Source organism: Mastacembelus armatus, chromosome 13 (genome assembly GCF_900324485.2).
Source record: "Mastacembelus armatus chromosome 13, fMasArm1.2, whole genome shotgun sequence".
Classification (NCBI taxonomy): Eukaryota; Metazoa; Chordata; class Actinopteri; order Synbranchiformes; family Mastacembelidae; genus Mastacembelus; species Mastacembelus armatus.
The window spans coordinates 21,722,947-21,741,485 of record NC_046645.1 but is presented as its reverse complement, the minus strand read 5'-3'; the positions used below and the strand labels follow the sequence as shown (position 1 = coordinate 21,741,485).

Genomic DNA, 18,539 nt, shown 5'->3' with positions numbered 1-18,539 from the left:
AAATCTCATGTCACAGTACAAACCTAGTCATTGTACAATAATTGCTGGAACATAGGCAGATTTAGGCAAAAATATTTTATTTCAAGGAGTAAACTCATGTTTCTAATGAAACAAAGAACATGAGTGACATCAAGGGAAATGCTTCACTAGGTTATAATCAGCCTCTGCAGCACAGGTGTGTGAACAGCCTGTATTGTCGCTAAAAAGGGTCACGGACCATTATTGTCTCTGGCTATAAGAAGCCTGAGAAAGGACTTGGCAAACTAGAGAACCCAGCATGCTAAGGGGCATTGCATAGTATCTGTGAATGCTTTTCTTATTGCTTATCAGCCTGGAACGAGGCATTCTGAAATAGGATGTATGGCTTAAATTTCATTAGTATCTCAATGGAACAGTGTCCACTAGACAGGCCCCTTTGTTTTTGCTTAGGTGCTACCATTGAATTAGTAAAACAAGAGATAGAGAAAGAAAGAAAAAATGAGAGAGGGGGAGGAAAAGGAAACGCAAAATCATTGCTATACCTCAAAATCAACTGATTGAGCAGATGTCCATTTGAACAACAGGAAACAAGTGAAATCCATGATTTTACAATAACTGTGCTAGTCAACTTAGATATGTGTTTAAAGAAATAGGCAACAATCAGATGGAATATATTAGGAAAGCTAGTAATTACAGCCAGTGTACCTCGGTGCAGCCTGACATTCTCGACAGCCGGGAGAGTATTCCTACGTGGGATAACGGACGATGTAGACATCACCTCTCCATTCTGGCTTCCTACTGATTGGGGACTCCCCCACTGCCCCTCTGACCCTTGGCTAGGTTTTGGGGGTCTAGGAGGAGGAGCACAGGACGACTCAGAGCTGGAGGGCGTCAAGGAATTGTGATTCCTATCAAACGTCCGGGGGATTTGGTAGAAGGAGCCAGGTGGTGTAGGAAGATCATAATTGTCAGGTGGACGCTCGTTGCTGTGTATGGTGGCAAGGGCATTACAGGGTGTTTTGAAGGTGTAAACCTCTTCACTCTCCAGCTCAGGATCATCCAGTCCACTGTGAGTTGCTGCCTCAGAACTGTAACCCCGTGGAAGTAGGTATCCAGCCTCTTGTGGTGAGTCATCATGCACTGGTAACTGGTGTTTACCTGGTTTAGGAAGGCTGTAGAAGCCATGCAATTGAGCACCCATGCCATTTAGACAATGAGAGAAGCCATGGGAGAGATTCTGCACTGCAGAGTCACTCCCCACAGACAGATTGCTTCGTGTGGCTTGGGAGAAACTTGCACTCCTATGACGTGAAGACAAACAGACATCAAGTCTTAGTGACAACTTTCCGCAGTACATAAATAACACACATTTATCTTATACGTCATTGTCAGCCTATCTCAAACAATGTCAGAACAAAAATGGTTGATAACCATTAGTTTTACAGTAGCATTTTCAGTGTAATAACCCAAGTAACCAATAGATGGCAATGTAGCACTTTGGAGGAAACTTTAGTTCTCTGGGTCTCAGCACACATATTTAAAAAAACAATGTACCTCTGCATCTGTGCCTGAGCACCTTTAGGCAGATAAAGCGTTCAATTTCAGTATTTTTAACATCTCCTTGAAAATTATTCTTTTACATGTTTTCAGCAAGCTGACAGAAAGAGGACATCCAAGAATATGAATGAGAATGAGAATATGATTTCTTCCCCTGTTAGGCACCCAAGGAATATGAATCGTTTCCTTATATCTGTATTAATCTCTTGAGATATTATGCATATGTATAATCCACACAGAATTATTCTATTATTAAAATCAATATGACAATTACATGTAACAATTTTAAATTAATTATGGGATCGATAAGTAATGTTATCAATACTAACATAACATTTTGCTCTCTGTGACTCCACTTCTTTGTATGCCATGCTGTTTCAATCATTAGTCAATATTTGTTTTGCCTTCCATCACTGTGACTGCATTGGGGCTTTTACATAGGTTAATACCATTGGTCATAAGGTCCCATTCTGATGTCCCCCTTCATCAGGTACGTGTCTTAATTAGCAGACCCATAAAGTGGAAACTAGTGAGGGAGTGACAGAAATATCTATATAAAACTGATGAGATGCATTATGTGTCTTTGGTATTCAAAGAGGTCTAAGCCAGCAGATCTGGGTGCAAACTTTGTGGCTGAAAGAACAGTTCTACCGTGGGTGATTCTAAACCTATAGGAGCGATGAATTGCAGCCTGAACCTCATTGATCATCTACTGTGCTGGGCATTTGCTGAATGGTGTTATAATTAAAGCAGCATTCTTGGGGGTATGATGACAACAGGAGGTGAGATGATTATGCATTAATGTAAACACTTGTTCCTTTTGTTCCCTCACTCAGAATAAAGCCAAGAAAGGCATTCATGACCATATTCATACAGCTATTCAACAAGTATTCACATCTCTTGACTTGTGCAGATTTTACTGTTGAAGTGTATTTAATGCACATTGCCCATCCCTGCTCATCAGTAAAGCATATCATGTTGCATCAGAGGGTCATGACCTTTACCGTGCACTCTCTGTCTTCCTGCTCATGCACTGGTGGAGGAGGAGGTAGTCCTGGGGTGCACTGTTGGACAGGGAACTATGGTGTGTGTGGCGCACAGGCACATCAAAGGTGAAGAGGACTGGCTGGCTGGAGTGGATAGGGGCTGAGGACTTGCGTTCGCCAGTCAGAGGACCCATGGAGCCAGTGACATCTGCTCCAACAGATCGAGGCACATGGTGTAACCTGCCATCTGCAGACAGGAGTAAATGGAATTGACTGATTGTTTAACCCACAAAGCTTTTCCCCCAAAACTCAGCTTTGTTTTAAAGCAGTGTTTTGCGGAATGAAAATGCTAAAAATCTTATGCTACAGAAAGTAACAATCTGTCAAGTCATAATCCCCTAGACATTTTCTTTTTGTCGTGTAAATCCTTGAAGTCAAAGGGCAGTGTCTAATTCATTTCAGGGTTTTAAGCCTTTGAATGACCTTGCATTGCATGGTCTGATATTCAGTAGCTTTCAGTCCGTGCTCCAATCAATACAGAAGAGGGATCTGTCTCGAAGGGGGAGAGAAAACAGTATCCTTCTGCTTTTTTGGACTGAAGGTTGCCAGTGGTTCAACAGCACATGATCCTTTTTGTACAGGGTCAGTGTCCTTTGTTGGATTTTATTGAGCTGACCATTGTTTTAAACAGAGGAACTATGCGAACTACAGAGTGTTACAGTCCCTTTTCTGTATGACATTCCTAATATCTGTATTGAAAGGCTACAATGAAAAGGCAAATCTGAGATGGGGATACTGTAAATAGATTGGGCAGGAAGCCAAAATGAGGAGGCACACATTGAGCTGTAGGAGTAGAGTGGGCGGTCCACTGATCCATCGACTCATGGTGCTGTGTGCAACACTAGCTGATGCAGAGAGGAACTCATCTTTTTTTTTACTAATCGTTCTCTCTTCACTATACAGTCAATACAATGTTTTGCATAGATTCATATTAAATGTTTTGCAAGTATATTTATATAAAAACAGATTTATTATATCACTATATAATGACAAATGATCATTTTAATCACTTTTGATTCATTTATGTGATGGCAAAACAATTGTTAAAATGTTGAATGCAGTTTCCAAGAGACTAAGGTGATGCCATCAAACCACCTTTTGTCTGGAATCAAAAGATATTTTTAAGAATATAAAACAGAAAAAATGAAAAAAATTTCATTTTAGAAGCTGGTACCAGCGAATGTTCTGCTGGACAGATGACTTATTATTATCTAAAGTCATGTTCTGTCAATCAACCGATCTGTCAATCCACTACATTCGCCCGAATCATATCTGAAAATAACTTGCCACTTTTCACTTTTTTCTAAACAGACACATAAGCCATTGCCTTCTCCTACACAATTTTCCTTCTTTATCAGAACTTTACAAAGCATGTTATGGATTAAATTGCCCTTTAAAAGAGGACAGTGTTCTGTGAGTCATGATGTGAGCTGTCCATACAGAGGGACCACAGCCACTGTGAAAAACAGAAAACACACAAATGTGGTGTGTGAGCATGTGGGGAGGTTTGAGGGCGGGTGTATTCTGGAACCGAGTTAGCTGAATGAGGTCACATCCATGCCTGGGGGAAAGGACTCTGTTGTGGGGTCTCTAGGCCACTGGACATCAGTGAGATGGCCAGGCTCACAGCCACACAGGCAGGGACTCCCCCCAATGATTCACAATTACACCACTGTTCTCCCACTGTTCTCCCTAGACTGGTAAGGCAACATCTCCTTTCTCCACAAAAAGCTTTGTGAAAGCTTTCAACTAGTGTGGTGAGTACTGTTAGACCCACTAACAGCGGTATATATATTGATTTGTTGTACAAAGACACTTCCTCCCCTTGTCAGAGTGGACAGTTAGAAAACATAAGCAGGCTTGAGGATTTTAACGTCAGGAAAAGAACAAAAAAAATTGAAACAGTAAAATGTAATTGAGATAATTTTCATACGGTGTACACGAAGTGGATGATTTTTGGTGTGCCCTAAAAGAATGTTGATAAAATGCCACACAACTGTCAGAATCAGAGCAGGATGAAAGACGGCTGGTCCAGCCAGCTGATAGAATAGACTATATGTCTCATCACTGACGCTAATGGGTCTGATGACATATGTTACCACTGGGAAACAATTCCATCAAGTCAGTAGAGAGGACAGAAATGGAGAAAGGAAGAAAAAATAAAAACATGAGGAATTTCCCCTAGGTGCTTCCAGTAAGATTCCCTCCACTGGCTACTGTACTGTGACACTGAACATACGTTGGTCAAATATTTATTAACCAAAGTGAGTTGTAAATTTATTATACTACAAACTACAATCAGTAATCAAGCAGAGAGACTGGCACAAGTAAAAGGAAGGCTCCTTATTTATAGTTTTATTTTAAGGCTGGTGTCATTACCCGAAATAGTGTACTTTATACTATGCTGAAACCTCAAACAAGGTACAACAACAAGTTCATCACACAACATTCCTCAGCTCGCAACAAATATTACACCGTCAACATGATGGTGTAATATAGCCACATATTTTGGTGTGGCTATTTTGGGTCAAAGAGCACCTAAGTTCATAAGCAATTTTTCAATTATTCTCTATAATACATCACCTACTGTCTCATCTACATTGACATAATCTAATTGAAGATGGCTGCTGATCTCAGGGGTCCAAAATTATAGCCCTGCTGTAGCACTAAGGACAAGAAGGTCTTTGTAGGGTGCTCATTTCCTCTCAGTCCGAACAAAATTAGACAAGGACATATGATAATCTAATCTGAAATGACATCTAAAAATAGAAACCACTGACCTATTGAATTGAAAGTGTCTCATGGAAACATGAACGAAGACGAAGAATCTGAGTCTTCTCAGCACAGCAGTTGCACACTTCTATCAGGACTGCAATCATCTATTAAATATTTTATAGTATAATCATCAATAGTACACACTGCCATCAATCTGAGTTCTAGAAAAATACAATATCCTTAATGATTTCATAAAGAGACTCCACTTAAAAATACAGCCTTTCCCACAGTGCCCTGTTAATGTATCCTTGAAAAAGGCATCTACCTGTACAAGTCAACCTTGAAAAGACCACCAACTGAATGTTACACTGTTTTCTTTTCAGTGCGATTCCAACTTTGTAGACACATTATTTGATTTTCTGCACATCTCAGCTGGGCCACTGGCTCTGTACAGCAACACTAAGTCCCAGGAGGCCACATAGTGGAGTCCATTTGCATGTGTGGTTGGTGGGGGGTTGGCAGCTTTCCATGAGACTGATATTACTGGACAAAAGGGGATGCTAGCTGGAGCAAAGATGGGTTAGCTAGACACCAAGGAGAATTGTTAGAACTGATGGAGCATGATGCATCACAGGAAGAGGGAAAATGGTGTCCTCACTCTGTTGGTCTGAAGTGAACAAAGTGACATGGCTGTTTCATTCTCCCTTGAAAACAGCTCAGAAGTGTACTAAGCAGAGCAGACACACAGGCGCATTCCCTGATCACATTACTCCCCTGTGCCTGCTCGCTCCAGAGCATCATGTGAGCACCGCCCATCGACCACCATGCAACATCAATTTGCCTCAGTATAATAGATTGATCAATCACCTAAAAAGGCTCAAGCTTGTTGGGATCCACGAATTAAACAGACTGGCTAAATCTACAACAGCAGCTAATTTTTTTAGCTCATTTCTGCAATGAGCTATTGCAAACCTCATTTTTGACCTTATTTTTGCAAGGTGATAGGCAGATTAATACTGTAGGCGTGAAACAGTTGGGTGGACACAGATGAAAGGTTGAGACAATTTTTGGTAGAGGAATAGAATTGGTTATATTATCTCCTAGATAAAATGCAAATTGATCGGTAAGACTGTTGCCTACATAAATTGTGAGGTTGTTGGTACGTTATTAACAATCAAGTTTCTCAGGTGTTCCCTCTTTGTCAATATTATATAATGTAGGGGGGTTTGGTTGATTGATCCATCATTCACCCAGTTTGGTCTTTGTTAGCAGGACTTTGCTATATTTTCAGTATTTTGAAAACTTGAGATGGCAAGGACACAGTTATAATGAAACTGATTACTTCCACCAAGACACATTTTATAGTCATGTTGAGATCTGCAGCTGCAGTCAACTAATCATCAGTCTGGCTTTACAACTGGGTTCTCTTTCCATTGCCTATATGACAAAAACTATTGAGGCTATCGTTGGAGATGTTAGTTTCATAAAACATCCTTTTTCCATTTCTCACCATTTTAAGGGCAATAGTTCAAGTGAAAAACAATAGTGACTTTTTTTCCAATGGACAGGCAAGGAAACAGAAAATGAAAACAAAAGAGAATGGGAGCTGTCTTGCAAAAGATAGACAAAAAAGAAAAAAAGGAGGACTGATGACAAGTAAACACCTCATCTCTCAGTTGAGATTATCCTCGTATCAGAGTTCAAACAGCCAGCAACGAGCAGAACAAAGCTCATGATTGACGAGATTATGTTCCACTCATTAGATTGTGCTTGGAGGTGGATCTCCCCAGGTGCAAACACACGCCATACTTTGCCATGCTTTTAGTTGTCAGTGTTCAAAATGAAATGAGTGACAGCTGTACTCACATTAGTCCATTTGGTTGAAGTGATATCATATTTTTTAAACAAATGCATCTCTAAACATAACCATGAATCACACTTTGTAAATCTACCTTCTGTAGTATTTCTTTATTTTACAGAGATCTCAGCGCTCTTTCATTATTTTGACAATGGTCGTGCACAATGTATTCTCAGGTTTCTGGTTTCCAGCAGTCCTTCATACGCTGCAAGTGGTGTTGCAGGTTGCATGGCAGTAATAGCAGCAGCAAACTGTCCTCAGACAGCTCTGTGGCAGCAGAAACCTGACCTTCCAATGCCATGGAGTCTCATTATTTCAACAAAAATCAATGCAGACGAAGGGCACTTTGGGAGCAGAAAAGGCAGGGAAAGTAAACAGCCAGAGGAGATTTACCTCCAAAATACTGGGGTCATGGATAGCCAAGTTTCAGATGCAGATATCTTAAATTCTCAGGACATCAAACAAAAATGATCTGCATTGTCACCACAAGAAGTATGGATATCTTATTAATATGTAATTAGGGTGATCTTACTCTTTGTTTTTTAACAATTTTTAATTAAAAGGAATAAAGAAAATGCATATTAGCACAAATATGATATCAAACTAGAGAGAGAGAGAGAGAGAGAGAGAGAGAGAGAGAGAGAGAGAGAGAGAGAGAGAGAGAGAGAGAGAGAGGAGTAAAACTAATGTGAAAGATGTGAAAGTTGCTTTCAAGAGTTGGGCAACAGTGAACTGCCATGTGCTGCCCTTGGCCCATGCCCCTGAAGTTTAGATCAAAGTGCTGATATAACCGATGCTATGAAATACCTCAACTAAACCCAATGAGGAAGAAAACAAAAACAATTCTCTATTCAACATTCCTCTATTGTGTAGGTAATCCTAGTTAATCCCTTTCACAATAGTTTCAGATTTCCTATTGACACTGCAGCTATATTATGACATTTGTACAGTATGTAATATTTTGGCTACAGAACACATTTATTATGTACCTCAAACACTCAGGCTACTGTGTCTTGAGACCACCTGTCCAGCTCAAACATGCTATCTGTACAATTTGTTTGAGTTTGTGCGGCTTCTGTTTGTCTCTGTCTAATTTCTATAGTAGGAACAAACTTCTAAGTTCCTAAGTTTCCAGCCCGATTTGTTTTCTTTGAGAGATAGAATTCCTGTTCTGTTAGGTGATTAATGACTCAGTTCTGCAGCTGTCTGCCAGGAGGAAAACCCCACAACATATATTTACTGCTAAAGCATGTTTTCAAACAGTTCTTCTCATTATGTCCATTTACCAGTGTCACCTCGCCAAAATAAAATCACAGAACCCACAGATATAAGACCATCAGCTGATAACAGCTGTGTATGTTTAACAGGTGTTCAAAGATATAAAGATTAAGATCGAAGATGTTGCAGGAGAAATAGTGATTCAGAAAGAGTTCAGCTTGGGCGGCCATCTGCCTCGACCAGTTGGGGTGAGTGGACAGAGGAGAGAGAAAAGAACCACAACAATAAACAACAAAAACATTGTGCAGTAATTCTGGTACAGTAATCATCTTATTACATGATTAAATGTGGTATCTACATAGACACACAATCTTCAATCAAGGGTTGTAAGATGTTGTACAAAATGTATGAGGCAAGTTTTCGATTTCAGTCTGTATAAATAAAACAGACTTGAAAAGGGATATGACTGCCTCTTGTCATGATCAGAGTGTATTTTTACGTTATTATACAACAGGTTGCTTGAATCAAGGAGACCTACTAGTTTACAAATTTGTAAAAATACAAAAACTAGCTAGCTTTACAGTAAGCCAGTGCTGATGAAAACAGCTGAGAGGTCAGTCTGACAACAACCTGATACCACACAAGGAAGTAGTCAGGGGACAGTTAAGAGGAAAAATATAAGTCAACAATGTATTTGCATATAAGTCAACAATGTTTTTTTTTTTTTGGAACAACCTTTCATGCAAAATTGGTTTTACAAGGAAGATATGTGTTGTGTGGACTAATCTTAAAATCCATGTTTGTGTGTGTCTGTTTAAAACAAAGATAAAGTTCAAAATGAAATGGACACAACAAAGAACAATCACATCTTTGCAGCACTTTAGTACACATACAAGAAGTAGAGAAAACAGTTAATTGGTGGGTCTGTTATTTCACAGCTGCAGTGATCTATTAACTGGCTTAAGATCAAATAAATGGCTGCTTTTCCACACACTTAAAACACCACCAAACCTTGAGAATAGAAAAAAAAAAATCACATCTACAGTGATACTTTGTCCAAGATGTTTAGTTGACAGTTTAAACATGCACACGTAGAAAAAATATTAAACTACTTAAGCACTTAAAAGCACAGAGTGTTGTAACAACAGAGGAAGCTTGTTATATTTTTCAATACGTAAGAGTTGTATAAAAATTTCTAAAAAAAAACATTTTCACATCTGGCTGCCATTGATACACCCGGAGAAGGTGGCGGTTTCGGGTTTTAATGCTTGTCAAAATCATTCAGGCTTTCTTTGAAAATTATAGCCCAATGGCAAAAACAATGCTAAGAGTCATGATTTTGCTTGGGATAAATGGCAAGTGGTTTTTCAGGGAATAAACTAACACAAAGACGAATGCTACCAAATTGTAACTTGGAGTGAAAAATGCATTTAGCCAGACACAGTGAGCTCACAATTTCTGATAAAGTTTCTTGGAAGTAGGATCTTAACATTTCAGTGAAAACAGCTATAAGACTAAAATAGCTTGATGTGGTCCTTGCACTAAAGGAACTGCAATCACTAAAGCAACTGTCGTCACATAAACCTTCTGACTCGTCCAACACATTCTCCCAGCCACACCCTGCTGGCTACAGTTGATACTGTGCGAGTCTCATAAGAAAGCCTTGCTTATTACTGAATTTGGACCAGGGGGTTTCCATCTCAAAATGATTATACTGTCTACAAGTGTTTTTATTCCACACCTGGACATACTGCATGTTACAGATGACCAACCATGTGTACAAAGAGTAACGTCTCCCTGCAGCCAGATGGCAGGAAAACAACAGCAAGTGAGTGTGATCTGGATCTGGTAGGAATAAGAATATGAGAGGAGCTTTTTCACAGACTCTGACAAAACAAAGACTATACTGAAAATATGAGATACATTTCCCACACAGGGCAAAGAGATGAATTGATGCTATAACTAATTATCTATCTATGCTAGCTATCATGAGCTAATAGTAACTATACACAACAGGCTTGCTTATTATCATAGCAGGTCTGTAATCATATAACCAAAGAGTGTCTAAAGATAGTGAAGAACACTTTAAAGGCATCTGTATCATTTTCTTTAATTCAGAGGGATCACTTTGAACATGGAGTAGTTGTGTTGTTTAATGGTAAGGCCATAGCAAATCTATGCCTGGAAGGTGAAAGGACTGCTCTCCTTCAGAAGCAGTCTTACTTAACAACATCTCTTCAATGATTAGCATGTCTTTTCTGATCTGGCACTTTTATCCACCATGCTTTATGGTGCCACTAGTGGAATCAATCTTTTAAATCACTGATAGCCCCAAAGGGAAACCATTCCCATGCAAAAAAAACATCTAAAGCAGAAGGAGTGGCAAAAACAGAAAACCAAGCCTCTGTATCTGTGACTAACTTTTAAAATTGCCCATATCAATAATAAGAATTTCCATCATGCAAACACGAGAGACCAAGAACCAACCATTTCTTTAACAAAACAAATGAAGAGAAAAATCAATAACACTCTCAGACACTGTGTCCATTTATTTGGCAGGGATGGTCCAATTCCAGTCTCTCAAATAACAAAGATGGAAAAAACAGAATTGCCAATGATAGCATGTAGCTGCACCTTTGCTGCTGAATTTCTGTGAAATCTGTTCCAAATAACATGAGAATTTGGAGACTAATAAAAGGGAGGTGTTACTGTATTACTGTATTTTGTACTTCTGCCTTATATGCCCTAAAAACAAAACACATTTTATTAATTTAGTACTGGTACAGTAGTTACTCATTTCACTGTATATACAGGACATATTATTAGTATATTCTGTTCTTAGTAAACTGTTCATAACTGGGAAGCAAGACCATGTTGTAAAGGCTTAGCTTGATAGATTACTGGTCAAATGTGTTGATTATTTTCTGTTGATGATTCAGTACTACATAATACAAGAACCGTGATTCTCTAATGTGCCAACTAAGTGTTTTAAATGTAGGAAAGCAGCAACATCAGACCAAAAACAGAGAGAGAGCAGTAGGGATAGGTCAGAGCTTCCTACCGTGGTTGTCATCAGACTGGTTGAACCCACACAGCTGGCAGATGGAGCGGACCCACTTGTTCATCTCTTCTTCAGTTTCAGCAACAAGATAAAAGGTGCGGTCTGACGTCTTAATGTCAAACACAAAACTATCCTGGAACTCCTTCCTCTTAAAGGTCAGGCCAGCATCCACCTGTTCACAGCAGTGCAGGTCGATGACCCGGATGGGTTTCTTGGAGTGATCATTCTTGTAATACTCAAGAACATCAGGGTCGCCACTCATGCGGCCACTGCGAAGGATAAACCAACGTTTTTTCCATGCCTGGGAAATGAAATTGAAAGAGAACTTTAGTACCCTACGAGCTAAATCAAACACTGTTTATGTGTTGAGTGCTAAAGTTAGATTCCAAATTTAAAATAAATTTCTACCATGAAGTACTCTACATGTTAAGCAATCAACAATTATACGATGCAGTTTATTTTCTTACTGTGTGCAGTAACACACTCGACAGCTGGACCTTGGTTGTGGTGTTGAATCTTGATCAAACAGACTTCAGAGAAACTAAAGCCTGCTTACTTGAGCAGGTTACTGAGCTTTAGCATGTGTGGTTATGGGTGGTGGTTTCTGTATGCTGGAGGCGGGTGGAGGGGTGCAGCAGGTGTTTACTCACTCCTAACGTATTTCCTGTGCTGATATCCCTCTGTGAGCTATGACAGGAGCATAGATCCACCATGACAACTACAAGATGCCAGGCTCCTCCCACTTCAAGAATTGGTGAATGACACCACTTTGGTCCAATGGAAAACAAGTTGCATTTTCATATGATCATGTCATTGGAGTTTCCTCGGAGAGGGTAAATAAACATCCCTTGTGCTAACCACAAGGACGACAGCAGCAGTACAGTACATGCGCCAATAAAGTTGTGACGCAACTTCGGAAAACATACATGTTGCCTTCACATTAATAAAACCATTGTTGTAACTGGAAGAGCACAAAGGAAGAGCAGTGGCCTTAATTACAACAGCTCCATACGTTTTCCCAGTGGCGGTTTTAAAGGGACTCTGTGTGCACATAGACAAAAGAGGACCACAGACCAGGAAGGGAAAGGGGGAGCAAAGGGGTTGGGGGGGGGGGTTGGACCTCTGCCAGTGATGCACATCCGCCAGGCAATGTCTCTCACATGCAGGCTGCTGACACACAGAATCCTGCAGGCCCTCTCTCTCTCTCCATCCACACAGACACTGCCGCAAGGTTCACTGCCGCACCAACAACCCCCTCCCCCACACCCTCACCAGAATGACACCATACAGATGCACAGTGCATGCATGCATGCACGTGCACACGCACGCACGCACGCGCGCGCGCGCGCACACACACACACACACACACACACACACAGATCAGAGAAATGGATCACATTGCACTTCTATCTTTTGAAAGCGGTATCCCTAAACTCTTCTGGAAATAGCCATGCTGAATTTTCTTATAGGCTATAATATTATGTCTGAAATACATCTCAGAGATAAAATTAATGATGGCTGTAATATAAGCTACACTTTCAATGTATTGTGCATACTGGCTGTCTGTCACACTGTCACCAGCATACTGGGACACACTGGGACAAAGGGACAACTAAAAGAACTTTTCAGGCACATAAATCTGCAATTTACATTCTATTCATTGGCAGTTGTGGTGTTAATGAATCAAAGAGTGTGTGGCACTTTTGTTAAAGTCATTTTCATCATGTAGTATATAACTGCTAATGCTAATGCTAACAAATTCAGCCCAGAAAATGCCCTGCTTTTTAATTGTCTTTAAATCCACAAATCCAGGTTTTCCCTCTGATTAGTGATAAAGGCTGAGCCATTTGTCTCTATTTTTTCCAGTTCGTAAAAATAGCTTGCCATTGTGCTAAGCTACTTTGATTAAGTGTGCCAAAGTTAACGTACAATATGATCATCGGTTGCTGCCATCTGTCCCCCGAGTGATGAATGGAAAAACCTCAAAGAACAGGGACCTGCCTGAAAACCATTAGCATGGACTAATAACAGACAGCACACTGAGCCCTGAAAAATAGTTTCATTCAGATATGGCAGCCCTGAATTTCTTCTTTGGTCCAACCAATAGCTCAACAAAAGATATTCAGCATTTTACCTACAGTATATTGAAGTAAAATCTTAATGTTAGAAAGTGGTGTTAAACAGTGTAAATGTAACACTTTATTTTAAGATAAATCCATTGTTCTTATGCAAAATGTCGACAGATTATTTTGACATGTTAACTGCTCTCTTTGTGTTTCCTTTGAAAAGTCAACACAGCTAGAAAAAGGCAACATGTTTTCATTCGTTTTTTTCTTTTTTTCCAGGAAGTGCAGACAGTGATCTTATCTTCAGTTTATAGCTCAGGTATTGCTGTGGTTATAAGACTTTTTCATTGTATTTCAGTCTGTCAGACTGATATAAGGATAAAAGCTGGATGAAGTATGGCCTTAATGATGTTGATCATAGAGCCTGCGAGGTGCATCTTACCACTTATTTTACATCAGATTCAGGAAGGGGGAAAAAAAAATGAGCATAATCATTTTAATCAGCATTATCTGATGAGTTAAGCAACTGTGTGAAAACCACATATTAGGTCATGTCTCGCTGTTGTAGGTCTTTTAAAGAACGTCCAGTAATGCAGATTATATTAGTAGTGGGTGTGGGAAAATGGATTCCACCAACGTCAACAACGTAACTCCTCAAATTTCCTTCCAAATTGAAGTGTGAATGTCGTTAAAATAAGTACATCACACTCCTCCAGAAGAACAAACACAGTGATACATACAGTTTTTTTCTTTTTTCATGGTTATAAGCTCTTTGGTTCAGTGCCATTACACCTTCCACAGAGCTTTGCTATAAATCTTGCAAGCCACTTTTAAATATTATTGCCTTTTCTGGAAAGTAAGAGCATCACTTAATTGAGACCTGGAGTGCTGCCCAGTTTCAAGAGGTCAGTGTGACCCAGCTGGGTTATTCCTGGCATTCTTCAGCTTTGGGCAGCATAGTAACCCAGCACAGGAACAGCTCTCAACCACAGAAGGAAAGACGACTCATTTAGGAGGCCTTATCATACTAAAATTAGAATGAGTAGTTCCACAGGAAAAGCAGTTGCTGCCTAATCAAGAAAAAATAAATTACAGATTTGTCTGAATGAGAGGCTTGAATGTTTCCCTGTGTCATACTTTCTGTTAACCTCTTCATAGAAATCTGGCATGGAAAGTGAAGGAACATTTAAATAAATTCAGCAACACCACTGGTAGTGCAGCTTTTCCTCTCTCCATCTCATGGTCTCTCTCTCTCTCTCTCCCCCTCATGCACTCAGTCAAATCTGAGTAAAGTTCCCTAGTGAAGTAAATCATGGGGGAGGACACAACAAAATGAGCTAACCCACCCAGTGTTTGTCCTACAGAGCATGTCTAAGCCCATCGATCACTGTCTAAGCACTGAGAAGTGAGGGCTGATGCTGTAAAACTAGGCTGAACTCTCTAAACCCTCCCCTCCCCCTCATTGCTTTGGTTTAAGCTGCATTGCTGTTTGGAACAACAGGGGCTTAGCTTAGACACACTACCCTTGTTAGCAAGTGGACTGAACAGTCCACTGGATCACTGACAAAGCTGTGAGTCCGGCTGAGAATCAAAGTCTAAACAGATATGCCATCAAATCGTTGCATTAGTGTCTGAACAATATCCTGCAAACCACACAGGGCATCTTGTAACTCTGATGTACGAGCATTTGTTCATCATGTTCTACTGCTCTTTTCGCCAAAGAAATCAAAGTGAAATAAAAGTTCAATCAATGCAAAAAATTACAAAACAAACAAAAGCTATAAAATCAATGGGAAAACATTAAAGATAGCTCTCTGAAAATGTCTTAAGATTTAAAATTTAAACCCCTTTGCTTTTTGAATTGTAAGTTCTGTACTTTAGAGTTAAAAAAAAGAATTGCCTGCCAGCACTCTATGCTCTCTAAGAATAAGGGCCAGTCATCCGTATCTATGAGCCCAAAGCGTTTAGTCCCTTCAGTCTTATTCAATCATCCTATAAAGGTTTGCTCTTACCTTGTTCCAACGCAATCTCATTTGTCCTGGTCTGATAGCAGCAGGTTACAGATACAGAAAGACTACAGTCGAGCACAAAGAATAACAAGTCTGCATCTATTTTAGAAGACTGGGAAGGAAAACATCTAATAACAAAATCGCACGAAGCAATCTTTTGTTTCTAAATATAGGATCAAAACTAGTTTGTCTTGCCAGTTCCTTTTGTTACTTTGCATATTAATATGTAGACACGTGTTACTATTTCTGGTAGACAGCAAAACAATGATACTATGGGAAAACAAACAAATCCATACAAAAGTTCAATTGTCTGATTTGTGTTGATCATCCTCCAAGGATTTTTGTCACATTATATAAGCTAAAAACAGAGCAAAAGCTGAAAATTCACAGCACTCATTTACTAGTTTTGTATATATCTAATCCAACAATGTAAAACGCAGCCCCGCCTCACATCTTTGAGCTCAACTCCTCATTCCGCTGTCCCAGTGACACAATGAACTTATAGATGATTGTGGTCCAAATAATTATTTAAGGTGTGCCTTCTATAGCAATAAAGCAATACATAGTGTGTGTGTGTGTGTGTGTGTGTGTGTGTGTGTGTGTGTACTAGTAGTAGTAGTAGTAGTAGTAGTAGTCATCGTAGTAGTAGGAGGCAGTGTCAACAGACTGCCTGATAAGCATCAGTCAACATGTTTTTAAATGTGCACGAGCAAACACCCAAACTAAACACATATGTTATCCAACGTCAAGACTAGAATAGCCTTGTTTACCTCTTCTCCTCTAAATCAGGAGATGAGGGGACTGCAGGTTGTTGTCTTTGACTCTGTATCCTCTGCTTTACCTGCTGCTGCAGTACACACACTACACAGCTGCACAAACACCAGCACTATGGAGATGAGGGGAGAGCCTTGTAGCAACCTTGCTTATATAAAATTTCTCATCTATTGCCAGCTTTCCTAAAGGTCAGGTGTTGTGGCAGCGATATGCAGTACTTCTCGTGACTAAGAGCCTCAGGCAACATGTCTCCTGTTTGATCTGAGTGGCAGCACATCACTGCTCATGCTCACATGCACCAACACCACCATGATGAGAGTACATTAAAATGTACTTGCACTTGGCCAGTACTGCTTAATTATAGTAAAAGAGCTGGGACAGCACATACAGAGAATAAGGAGTGGGAGGAAAAGTAGTCAGTGTTTCGATAGTATCCAATTTCATCCAGCTACTCATTGGCAGCTCAAAGTTTAATCAGCTCATATCAGGAAATCCTATTTAATATAAAATATTATTTGATCAGACAGCAAAGGGTACGCAGGTTAACATGTAGTATTTTTATTTAAACCTTCTTGTAAACTGTGCTATGAATGATTCGAGGAGATTAAGAGCTGTGGAACTGATTAGGCTTTTTTATTTCACTTGCCCACAGATTCTGAGAAATAAAAATTCCCTGTAATGCATTCATCACACAAGCAATCTAACTGGGTGCTGTTTGCTAACTTAGCAAAATTAGTGAAGAACAAAAAAGGAATATTTAGCACGTCATGTTTATCCCTTCTGCTGCCTGAATAAGGCTTGAATTTAATCTGTCCATAATGGTCCTCTCAACAAAAGAACTGCAATGAAACCAGTTTGTAATATATAAAATAAAAGCAGCCACGACTACACTGATACCGGTTATTGTGGTGAGAAGGCACAAAGCTGGAGAGACAATGACAACAGAGCCCTGATTATCTAGTCCTAATCAATAGTGGGTCATACATCAGCCCACATTCCAGGAACAGATGGGAATTTCAACAGTGAGACAATGTAATATAAGTTACTTTTGCCTGGTCCTTGAAAAGCACTGTTAAAATTTGCATTGCAATTATTTTAAAGCTTTCATCTTTTGAAATTGGAAAGTTCTCCCTGAAAAATCATGACAAACAGAACATGATCCTTAACCCCTCATAAAAGAGCTGGATAGTTCACAAAAATTATGTCTTGACAGGAGTCATGTATCTCTATTTACCTATGTGATATCAGTTTATGTAACAATGTGCTTAAATAAACCACAAATGGCCAGAAAAGAGAGCGTGAGGAAGCTCCTTAGACATGTCACAGTTTACACAAGACTCCACAGCTTAGCTTTGAGTGAGATGTTAAGCAGACAGCTGTCCCAGACAAAGTTTATAATACAGATTTCTGGGGCATTTCAACTAAATTAAGATCACAAACAGAACAGTCCAATAGTGCGCCAACAATGTGTGGCCATTTCACATTTTCAGCAGCTCTAGCCCATTATGTGTCTTCAGTGGTGAAGACCTCCAGATGCTCCTGGCTTGGACACAACCCTGTCCCATCCGTGTACCCGGAGAAGTAAACATGAAAAGATGTTGAACAGAGTTGCTGGTAGTATAGTTAAACTACAGGTGTTTAAGTGCATTAGAGCACTGTTGCAGTTTAAATCAAACTGCTCAGGTTTCCAAATAGTCAAAACACTGATCTTGAAAGGCCAGCAGCTGCAATATACAACGCATGCAGACCGAAAAAGGCCAATAAAGTCTTGTGTGTTAATAAAAAAGGTTAGCCAAAGATACTGACAGGATTCTCTCAAGGGTTGAAACATTTAACTCCTGTTGTTTCCTTCATGTAGAAGAAATTTACAGTCTATTTTAAGGCAAGATGTGAGCATTGACATTTAGTAAATATAGAGTACAACCTGAAGTGATTCATCATAGCAAATATTATCCCACATACAATGTCATTAGATGACTGAGATGCTAAGCTCTAGCCTACAGGTGTGGTGATGAAGAGGGATGCTGCACTTGGTACCTACATTCCTCATTCATTCACTTCATGGAAGTAATGATCTGCAAAATCTGCACCACACCATATGAAAAACTGCCTCTCAAAAGCTCTCAGTAGATATAATCAGGCTCAATTTGCAGTTAAACACTTGCATCATTAGATAAATGAGTAATCTTTCACCATGTATCCGTATTGGCAAAAGTCTGTGCTTATTTAGCATGAGCCTGCCCTGACAGTTTGACT

The 18,539-nt window shown here is 39.7% G+C and overlaps 1 protein-coding gene across 3 annotated transcripts in view; it reads right to left on the bottom strand.

The window, feature by feature from the left end:
• gab2 (GRB2-associated binding protein 2) overlaps window positions 1-18,539 on the bottom strand; it is a 29,237-nt gene that overhangs the window by 4,007 nt on the left and 6,691 nt on the right. For 2 of the 3 annotated variants that reach the window (XM_026333722.1, XM_026333730.1), the window contains exons 2-4: window positions 11,435-11,735; window positions 2,541-2,769; window positions 685-1,280 (exon numbers count right to left, since the gene is read on the bottom strand). In XM_026333722.1, the coding sequence (XP_026189507.1) occupies window positions 685-1,280; window positions 2,541-2,769; window positions 11,435-11,735 (1,126 nt within the window). Of the gene's footprint in view, window positions 1-684; window positions 1,281-2,540; window positions 2,770-11,434; window positions 11,736-11,901; window positions 12,001-18,539 lie in introns of those variants that run through there. The other variant, XM_026333738.1, reaches the window with a different exon arrangement.